Below are 11,065 nucleotides of genomic sequence, written 5' to 3'. Positions count from 1 at the left end.
AAAGCACAAATACTTTGTTACTGCGCTTAAGTCGAGTTTTCAGGTATCTGTACTTTACTTGAGTATTTATTTTTCTGAAAACTTAGCGGCAGACTAACAACGCCTGTGTTCTGTGAAGTAAAATGACTGATTTTGTCAAAAGAGTTTGGTTAGTCTGGAGAGAGTGATATTTGGCTTATGTAACGGCAGCTTTCCATCAGAAAAGTCTGTCTGACAGCGAGGTAAAGCAGTGAAAATATTCTAAACATAACGTATATTTAAACTCGCATTGATTTTTTTAGGTGTCTGAAATGTCTCGCTGCTGACTCTGTCCACAGCAGGACACTGCTTAGCTTCCTACACCAGTTCTCCTGCTTTTTCTCCAAACTGGGTGTGTCGACCGCCATCTTCTGCAGGTACGACACTGAAGAACCTCACACAACCACACTTCAAATTATCCAAACTATTCCTTTAATGCCTATCTTTGAGTACAGGTCATGTCAGCTACAAATCAAAATAAAAAGTGACAGTTTTGTACAAGAAACTCTTAATTTGCTGTGAGCTCAGCCTGTTAATTATATGTAAGTAAAGGGGACAAATAAAGTATTAACAAGTCTCTCCATCCTTATATTATCAACAGAACATGTTGACATCAGCTCTGTCTCGTATCCATTAATCATCCATCCATATTTAATCAGCTCTATAACTGTGTCTGCTGTATTTTCCTCCTCTGTGAATTGTTGCCATTTCGTCAGGAAGTGGCAGTGACCCCCCTTCAGGATCTCCTTGTCAATTATTCAACAGAAAAAAGGACGTAAATATTCAAAAAGCTGTGGGTTTGCTCTCCCTGTGCAGAGGAATGTTTGTGAGCGAAGGCTCAGCATGTCTGCAGCATCATTACCCATAAATCCTGCGTGTGCTGAGGTCTGTAAATTCTGTGTGACGGTTCAACATGTTGCTTTCTACAAAAACTAATTTAAAACATCAACAGATGCTGGGATTCTTGAAAAATCAGAAGCAAACTTTATTTGGATCTGTTTAGCTGTTACAACTTTAAAGTCTCTCTGACCCACCTGCTCTAATCTGAATACAAAAAGATATAACTGTATTCCATTACAGTGACAGACTGAAAAGATGTAATCAGATTACAGTTAATAAAAATAGAGGTAAATGAAAGAAAAATATCCTGCCATGCACAGTGAACACACAGCTGGCCTCTAATGAAATAATGTGTCACCGAATGAAAATTTCACAATATTTTATCTTTGAATCAATCAGTCAATAAATAAATTACACACAACAAAGGAAGGAACAGTTGGACAAACTAATAAACATAACAACCAACATAAAACACTCAGAGCTGCATCGACTGATTTATTATTAATTGACTATTAGAATAATCTGCATCTATTTCTGTAATCGATTAATCGTTTTGAGTCATTTTTGAAGAAAAAATGACTGAATTCTCTGATTTCAGCTTCTTAAATGTGATTTTATTATTATTATTGTTGTTGTTGTTGTTGTTGTTGTTGTTGTTGTTGTTGTTTTAGTTTCCTTCTTTCCTTCCACTCAGGCTCAACTTCAACTGAATTTGTTTTTTCAACCAGAAGAATGCAGCTCAGTGAAATAAACAGGCTGAATGCAGGGAGTTCATTTAAAGCATATGTGCAATGAAAACATGAATACTTGGTGCAGAATATTCATAAGAAGTAGTACTGCAGTATCTGCTCATATCAGCTCTGTATGTTGTAAACAATAAAAAGGGCAGAGGTTGTTCAATAGATGATTCTCTGTAATTAAAATAAGGAACAGCAGGTGGAGCCACACACCACATCTTTTATCTTCATTAAACGAAACAGAACAAGACCACATGGAATGAACTGAACAATATCTGTTATCTCATGAGGGTCAGGACTCTTTTTCAGTCTGTAATAAATCTTCTTTATTGACTAAATGCACAAAAAAAACTGTTGGTTATAAAAAGCAACAAGTGACAGAAAACTCTGCTCATTTCTGTGTGATGAAGCTGTTTCAGTGAGGAAAGCTGAAAGGACAGACTGACAAAAGCTCTTCTGCTGTGAACATGAACACTGATGGGATGTGAACAAACTGAAGCTTTACACAATGAATAAACAAACAAGAACAAAGTCTTTTCTTCTCGTCTTCATTCATACAGAGCTGATGGAGAAAATGTCAAACTAATATGAGAAGATAACTGAGGCTGTTTTCCTCCTGAAACACCACAAAGTTCATTAAAGTCTGTTCAATGACTCATGTTCAATGAGTTCATGTACAGATTCACTTCATCCACACAATCAGTTTGTTTGAGCAGAATCTCAGCTACGTACAAGACAATAATCAATCATCTCCTTATTGATTATCATCAGGATCATTACACTTTTAATTAACCTCACACAAATAAATGTAAATGTAATTAAAAGTTTCTTTCCAACGTGGTGAGAACAGAATATCTATGATAAATGAAGGTCTGGTGCTGCAGTGGAAGAGAAACAACAACATAAAAATACATCAATACAAACATTGATCACACATCTCTGTGCAGTGAAGAAATGCCACAACAATCAGCTCTCAGCAACAATGATGGAAATTCAGAATTTAACCCACTGTCCCTGAAATGACTTCTGTCTATTTCAGTTCACGGAACTCAGCAGTGTTTTCAGGGTCGTAAGGCCGAAGTCCAGCATAGAGAGGTTGAGTGAATGTGGTCTGGACTCTGTGGAGGAGAGTCATGGTTTCAGAGACGCTGTAGAAGGACAGAATACCTGCACTGTGATCCAGGTACACTCCAACTCTGGAGGACTGAGGACCTGAGATGGGAGTTTGGACTTTGTTGTGATAAAAGTTATAACCGTTTGTGTGACAATATAATGCCCAAGATTTGTCATTTAATCCAAATTGGTTGTCAGCTCTGCTGATGGTCTTGTACGCGACTGCAACACAAACTCCCCTTCCTCTCCACTCCACCTCCCAGTAACAACGTCCAGTCAGACTCTCTGTACTGAGGACCTGAAACCAGTCAGTGAATCTGTCTGGGTGACTAGAATAAGACTGATGTTGTTTAATTCTTGTTACTTTTCTGTTCCCCTCAGATAATAACAGATATGTGTTTGCTGTGTTTGGATCCAGTGTGATTTCAGTTGAATATTTTAAGAACCCAGCTCTGGTCTTGGGTTCTGGTTCTGGTTGTGACAGTAAAACATCCACTTCAGTCACTGTCAGTGAGACGTTTGTCCATTTCTCACTCAGAACGTCCTGTAGTTTGTCTCTGAGCTCTGACACAGCAGCTGGCACGTCCTCAAAGTACCTCAGAGGACGGATATTGATGCTGGATGAGTCTGTAGATTCACTGAGTGCTGACAGTGAGGGGTAGTTGTGTAGAAACTGGTTGTGATCCTCTTTGTGTGAGAGCTGTTCCAGCTCAACGTCTTTCCTCTTCAGCTCAGTGATCTCCTGCTCCAGCTTCTCCTGAAGCTCTTTGACTCGACTCACTTCAGTTTCCTGCTGGGATCTGACCTGCTGCTTCACATCAGAGCGTCTTTTCTCCATGAGACGGATCAGCTCAGTGAAGATCTTCTCACTGTCCTCCACTGCTTTATCAGCAGAGCCATTGATAGCCTCCACCTCCTGTTGAAGCACCTTCACATCTTTCTCTCTGTCCTGGATTCTCTGCTGGATGTTTTGTCGACTCACCTCGAGCTCTCTCTGCCTCTCAGTCCTTTCTGCTGCAGCTGACACTGTGTCGTGGCCTTTATGTTCGTCCACAGAGCAGAGATAACAGATACACTGTTGATCAGTACGACAGAACATCTTCATCACCTCATCATGACGAGAGCAGATGTTCTCCTGGAGGTTCTTGGAGGGCTCCACCAGCTTGTGTTTCTTTAATTGAGCAACATCATAGTGAGGCTGCAGGTGTTTCTCACAGTAAGAGACCAGACAGACCAGACAGGACTTGAGGGCTTTCAGTTTTCTCCCAGTGCAGACATCACAGGCCACATCTTCAGGTCCAGCATAGCAGTGATCAGCAGGAGCAGCTTGGAGTCCAGTCTTCTTCAGTTCCTCCACTAAAGCTGCTAACATGGTGTTTTTCAGCAGGACAGGCCTCGGTGTGAAGGTCTGCCTACACTGAGGGCAGCTGTGGATTTTCTTCTTATCCTCTTCATCCCAGAAGTTTTTAATACAGTTCATGCAGTAGCTGTGTCCACAGGGAGTAGCCACCGGATCCTTCAGTAGATCCAGACAGATGGAACAAGAGAAAGTTTCCCGGTCCAGCTGAACTCCTTTCTGTGCCATTTCACCTCTCAGTAACAACGACTGTCTGAGTTTCACTTCCGTATAACTGAAACCAGTCTGAGCTCTGATCTAAACAAGCTGTGTCTCTGCAGTGAATGTGGCCTGTCAGCTGCTGCACGTCACCACATGTTGGTTCCACCCATCTTCAAACTGTAGATCTGAAGGGGAGGGAACAAGGAAATACATGTGCAGAGTGGAGCTCACTGTGTTTGAGAGCAGGAGGAGGAGGGAGGGCTTATCAAGCTCTGATTCATTCCAGGAGGAGGAGCAGAATCTGAACTTTGTCCCTTCATTTACAACAAAGTCTTAGTTAAAACCTGATATACATTTAAAACATGTCAGTTTTTAGTTGTAAAATACTTTTTGACTCCTCAGACTTTGCTGATGGCTCCATTTTTCTCTAACTCTTCATCTGGTTCTGTTCAGTTTTCTTTTACTAAACTTTCTTGAACTGAACTGACATAAAATAAATTTCTGTATGAAAGTTTTTTCACATATTAAAGGATCAACTTTGAAGCATTTTGTGACAAAACAGTTTAATGTCAGAATATGATCCTGAGTCAAAGCAGCACTGAAACAAACATCAAACAAGTTATATGTTGTAACTGTGAGTCCAGAAGGACACGAATGAACTAGATCAGCTGCTTCTGCTGTTAATTTGTGGATGAATATGAATCCATCAATCTGTAGAATTTATACTATTTTTTGTTTCCTACATTTAATTAATAATTAAAGTTTTTGTTGTTTTTAATCAGCAGAGATCACACTCAAACATTTTTATTTTCATAATTACCTTAAAGTTATCAAAGCTTCACTGGCAGTGGCAAAGAAATTTGTTCTTATTAAAGTTTCAGGATTTGTAGGAGGAAATAGTCACACACTCGTAGCCACGATGCAAAAGACAATATTCTTTATTTCAGCCACATTTGTTCTTCAGGATACTGAAGGATGAAGCAGCTCAACAGACATTAAATGGAGGACAGGACACAGGTGTCCTCCCTTACAAGGAGGAGTGTCCCTACTTACATTCACATGTTCTGAAAGGAGCAGAGTTACCGAGTTCATCAGAAACATCCCAGTAAAACAGTTCAATCCATCAACTGGCTGCACATTAAGTCCAAAAACATCTATATGCAAACATCCAAACAGTAGAAAAGGCTGATAAATTATATAAAAAATAGTTTCAGTTCAATATATCAACAAATATCTTCTTATAAATATGACACAGTGTGTAGGATACAGCCTGATCCACACATGTAATTCTAATGGAGACCAGGTAGAAATTATTTTAAGGAAAATAACAAAAACAGCTCAGCTCAGACTGTGGACATGAAAAGGAGACCTGAGAGAATAAACATGACATCCCACAAGTTACATTAGAAAAAAACAATATATCTAAATATATTAGGCAAATATTTGAAAAATATAAAAGTTTCAGGAAATATTTTGACATGTTTTTGGGGACTGATGACCTGAGACGAGAGTTTGGACACTGTTGTACCAAAAGTTTTAGCTGTTTGTTCGTTCAGCATGACGTCACATTAACAATCCAGTGTGTCCATGTCTCCACCTTGTGGTCAGATGTAGTAAGACACAGATGTAGTCACACAAACTTGGGCCTGATTTACTAAGATCCCAATTAAAGAGAACTAAACTGTGTTCATTCTAACATATTGAACGTTTGGTTGTTGTGTGTTTTTCAGGTGATCAACTAAGAATAATTGTGTAAATGACATCAGGTGCAAACATTGTGGAGACAGCAGTATGTAAATGAGGGTTTTGTGTGTTTTACTGGTTTCTGCCGTGGAGAGTTTAGACAGAAGGCAGAATGACCACAAACACTAAATGAAAATTGATCCCTCCGGTGTCCATAAATATGTTAACATTCCTGTGGGCTCCACACTAAAATAAAATCCAGTTTTCAAAAAAGGAAAGAGAGAAAGGAGAAAGAGGAGAGGCAAAAGAAAGGGTGTCAATATGTGACCCAGTTTTTCTCCAAGAAAGGTGAGTAGCCTACAGTCTATACGCTGTAGAAAAGAACCTGTTAGCTTAATGTCCACAGTGAAATAAGCTAGCTACAGACTAGTGTTAGCCTACATTTCACTCCTTTTTAACCAACATTTAGCAAGATATTCATATTAAATCAGTTGTCCCTGCCGCTTTTACCAGACTTAACAACAGATGAGTCAGCAGCAGCCCCGTCTCTCCGTAACTTTACTCCTCCCTGTCCCAGTGAAGAAGGTGAGCAACATTATATTCAATGACATGTCAGTTAGCATCATTTCAAGGAGTCTGTGGGAATTTCTCTCTCTCTCTCTCTCTCTCTCTTGCTCTTTTTACCATTACAGAAAAGGAAACAAAATATTTTTTAATGACAGAAGAACACAAAAGAACACAAATTATTTTTCCACATAATGATCATTATGAAATTAAAAAAAAAAAAACAGCCTATAACTGTCTGTACTGGATGCTGGACAGTTGGAAACACTGAGTAGCCTTCCGCAGCCTGTACTTAAGTTACAGGCAATATTAAAATAATCCTGTTAGATGCTTTCATTTAGATTGAATTATGGCCATTAAATGATATCTATAGATACCGACTTTATTATTCCCATGAAGGGCATTTATTTGAGCAGCTTGTGCGCGTGCGCACACACACGCACACACACACACACACAGAGAGAGAGAGAGAGAGAGAGAAAAAAAAAATAAATAAATAAAACAAAACAAAACATATATCTAATGTATGTAATCTTGTGGTGGTGATTCAGAACTGCAGGTAATTTGTGTCAATGTTCTGTAGGATGTAGTGTTGTTCATTTATTGGTATATAGCATATTTTAATATATATACCGTATATATCGCATACATGCTGTACATCCTACAGAGCCAGGGCACTGCAGAATTGCATACCGTATGCAGACTATTGCATGTACAACTCACTAGCAGTAAATACTGTACTGATAGTATTAAACTACAAGAAGCAAGACAGTTGCAAGCCTTCATAGTTGGAGTAATGTAAAGCTTTTAATGGGTCAGTTAGGTCCTAGAGATGTGGTGACAACAGCTGTGCAAAGGGGGCCCAATGTGATTTTCTTTTTCATGGGGCCCAAAATTCCTGGCAGTGGCCCTGAGAACACTGTGTGTGATGCAGGACATAAGGCTCCAACCCCCAGGTGAACTACCAAGGTTTTAAGGGGTTGCATAGTTGTACATAATATATACACAAAATAAGTACTTAACATTGATACTGACATAACAGACACAGGTCCAGGGGCCCAACGGGTCAGGCGGCCCTGAGGCCACAACGTCTATGTGAAGTTACAGTTAATGTTTCTCATTGGACAGTCAATCAAACAACAATGAAGGGAAAAACAAACTTTCACTAATAGACAAACAATGACCACAAAGACACAACAAAACAACCACAACCTGACACAAATGACCACAGAAAGACAGAAAATGACTACAAAGTGATGCACTGAACGAGAATTCATTTTCTGTCACTTCATTATTTGACAAATGTAGAAGTGTAGTAGAGGTAGAAAGTTGCATTAAAAGAAAATACTCAACTAAATTACAAGTATCTCAAATTGGTACTGAAGTACATTAGTTACATTCCATCACTGTAAATCAGCTGCAGAGGAACTCAAATCTTCTCAAAGTGAACAAATGAAGTGGAACTTTAAAACAGAGAGCACATGTGACATGAAAACATGAATAGTTGCTGCAGTGTATTGATAAAGGTGGTAAAAGTGAGTCATTGTAGATTATTCTCTGTAATTAAAATAAGAAACAGTAGGGGGAGACACACACACACACACATACATATCAGTGAAGCAGTCACCCTGCTGCAACATGAAACCAGTTAGATGAACACAGTTTGGCCTCTTGATTGACAGAAAACTCATTTCTGTGTGATGAAGCTGTTTCAGTGAGGAAAGCTGAAAGGACAGACTGACTGACAAAAGCTCTTCTGCTGTGAACATGAACACTGAACTTTGTGGTGTTTCAGGAGGAAAACAGCCTCAGTTATCTTTTCATATTAGTTTGACATTTCCTCCATCAGCTCTGTATGAATGAAGATGAGAAGAAAAGACTTTGTTCATGTTTGTTTATTCATTGTGTAAAGCTTCAGTTTGTTCACAACCCATCAGTAAAGTCTGTTCAATGACTTGTGTTCAATGAGTTCATGTACAGATTCACTTCATTCACACAATCAGTTTGTTTGAGCAGAATCTCAGCTACGTACAAGACAATAATCAATCACCTCCTTATTGATTATCATCAGGATCATTACACTTTTAATTAACCTCACACAAATAAATGTAAATGTAATTAAAGATTTCTTGACAAAGTGGTGAGAACAGAATATCTACGATAAATGAAGGTCTGGTGCTGCAGTGGAAGAGAAACAACAACATACAAATACATCAATACAAACACTGATCACACATTTAGAGCACAGAGACGTTTACATTTTCCTGCAGAGAAATATCAGTTCAGGTAAACAGAAGTCATCCTGAGCAGTGAGAGCCTCCATGGCTGAACAGACACAGGAAGGAGCGTCGCCTAAACAAACTCAAACATTTACACAACAACAGATGACAAGATGTCAAAGTACCGCCCACGATGTTTGATTGACAGCTGATCTCTGTGCAGTGAAGAAATGCCACAGCAATCAGCTCTCAGCAACAATGATGGAAATTCAGAATTTAACCCACTGTCCCTGAAATGACTTCTGTCTATTTCAGTTCACAGAACTCAGCAGTGTCTCCATGAGAATAAACACAGAGTCCAGCATAGAGAGGCTGAGTGAATGTGGTCTGGACTCTGTGGAGGAGAGTCATGGTTTCAGAGACGCTGTAGAAGGACAGAATACCTGCTCTGTGATCCAGGTACACTCCAACTCTGGAGGACCGAGGACCTGACACAGGAATTTTGGTACTGTTGTAATAAAAGCAATAACTTTTTTTGACACAATATAATGCCCAAGATTTGTCATTGTATCCAAATCCACATTCTTGCCCTGCTCTGCTGATGGTCTCGTATGCAACTGCCACACGAATTCCTCCCCCTCTCCACTCCACCTCCCAGTAACAACGTCCAGTCAGACTCTCTCTACTCAGGACCTGCTCTGAAACAGTGAATCGGTCTATGTGACTAGAATAAAACTGTGTTTGGCTCACGTATGTTGCTTTTCTGTTCCCCTCAGATAATAACAGATATGTGTTTGCTGTGTTTGGATCCAGTGTGATTTCAGTTGAATATTTTAAGAACTCAGCTCTGGTCTTGGGTTCTGGTTCTGGTTGTGACAGTAAAACATCCACTTCAGTCACTGTCAGTGAGACGTTTGTCCATTTGTCACTCAGAACATCCTGTAGTTTGTCTCTGAGCTCTGACACAGCAGCTGTCACGTCCTCAAAGTACCTCAGAGGACGGATATTGATGCTGGATGAGTCTGTAGATTCACTGAGTGGTGACAGTGAGGGGTAGTTGTGTAGAAACTGGTTGTGATCCTCTGTGTGTGAGAGCTGTTCCAGCTCAGCGTCTTTCCTCTTCAGCTCAGTGATCTCCTGCTCCAGCTTCTCCTGAAGCTCTTTGACTCGACTCACTTCAGTTTCCTGCTGGGATCTGACCTGCTGCTTCACATCAGAGCATCTTTCCTCCATGAGACGGATCAGCTCAGTGAAGATCTTCTCACTGTCCTCCACTGCTTTATCAGCAGACCGATTGATAGCCTTCACCTCCTGTTGAAGCACCTTCACATCTTTCTCTCTGTCCTGGATTCTCTGCTGGATGTTTTGTCGACTCACCTCGAGCTCTCTCTGCCTCTCAGTCCTTTCTGCTGCAGCTGACACTATGTTGTGGCCTTTATGTTCCTCCACAGAGCAAAGAAAAGAGATACACTGCTGATCAGTACGACAGAACATCTTCAGAACCTCATCATGAAGAGAGCAGATGTTCTTGGAGGGCTCCACCAGCTTGTGTTTTTGAAATGTAAGTGATTTATAGTGAGGCTGGAGGTGTTTGTTACAGTAAGAGGCCAGACAGACCAGACAGGACTTGAGGGCTTTCAGTTTTCTCCCAGTGCAGACATCACAGGCCACATCTTCAGGTCCAGCATAGCAGTGATCAGCAGGAGCAGCTTGGAGTCCAGTCTTCTTCAGTTCCTCCACTAAAGCTGCTAACATGGTGTTTTTCAGCAGGACAGGCCTCGGTGTGAAGGTCTGCCTACACTGAGGGCAGCTGTGGATTTTCTTCTTATCCTCTTCATCCCAGTGGCTTTTAATACAGTTCATGCAGTAGCTGTGTCCACAGGGAGTAGCCACCGGATCCTTCAGTAGATCCAGACAGATGGAACAAGAGAAGGTTTCCCGGTCCAGCCGAACTCCTTTCTGCGCCATTTCACCTCTCAGTAACAACGACTGTCTGAGTTTCACTTCCTGATAACTGAAACTATTCTGAGCTCTGATGTCAACAACATGTGTCTCTGCAGTGAATGTGGCCTGTCAGCTGCTGTGCAGAGTGGAGTTTGCTGTATTTGGGAGCAGGAGGAAGAGGGAGGGCTTATCAAGCTCTGATTCATTCCAGAAGGAGTTGAAGCAGCTCTGTGAATCTGACCCTTGTGTCCTTGTTTACAAGAAAGCCCCTGTAAAAATCTGTTCCACATGTCAGAAGATTTCCATATTTAGTTCTAAAATATTTCTTTACTCCTCAGACTTTGCTGATAGCTCCATATTTCTTCAACTCTTCCTCTAACTCTACTCAG

At 40.5% G+C, this 11,065-nt stretch overlaps 2 protein-coding genes across 2 annotated transcripts; both read right to left on the bottom strand.

Annotated features, from left to right (window-relative positions):
• Nucleotides 1-2,625: 2,625 nt before the first annotated feature.
• LOC146322052 (tripartite motif-containing protein 16-like) lies at nucleotides 2,626-4,487 on the bottom strand. The gene has a single exon (XM_084727422.1). It carries the CDS (start codon nucleotides 4,291-4,293, stop codon nucleotides 2,626-2,628), a length of 1,668 nt encoding a protein of 555 aa, XP_084583548.1. The 5' UTR covers nucleotides 4,294-4,487.
• A 4,515-nt stretch (nucleotides 4,488-9,002) lies between these two features.
• Nucleotides 9,003-10,757, bottom strand: LOC146322051 (tripartite motif-containing protein 16-like). Its single transcript, XM_084727414.1, has one exon. The coding sequence runs from the start codon at nucleotides 10,698-10,700 to the stop codon at nucleotides 9,039-9,041; it is 1,662 nt and encodes a 553-aa protein (XP_084583540.1). The 5' UTR covers nucleotides 10,701-10,757; the 3' UTR covers nucleotides 9,003-9,038.
• Nucleotides 10,758-11,065: the final 308 nt, after the last annotated feature.

Source organism: Lutjanus erythropterus, chromosome 9 (genome assembly GCF_056507025.1).
Source record: "Lutjanus erythropterus isolate fLutEry1 chromosome 9, fLutEry1.hap2, whole genome shotgun sequence".
In the NCBI taxonomy this organism is placed as follows: Eukaryota; Metazoa; Chordata; class Actinopteri; order Lutjaniformes; family Lutjanidae; genus Lutjanus; species Lutjanus erythropterus.
This window is presented reverse-complemented; position numbering and strand designations above follow the sequence as displayed.

What these genes read in the sequence shown, in the direction of transcription:
- LOC146322052 (XM_084727422.1), bottom strand. Translation starts at nt 4,293, where the DNA reads ATGGCACAGAAAGGAGTTCAGCTGGACCGGGAAACTTTCTCTTGTTCC.
- LOC146322051 (XM_084727414.1), bottom strand. Translation starts at nt 10,700, where the DNA reads ATGGCGCAGAAAGGAGTTCGGCTGGACCGGGAAACCTTCTCTTGTTCC.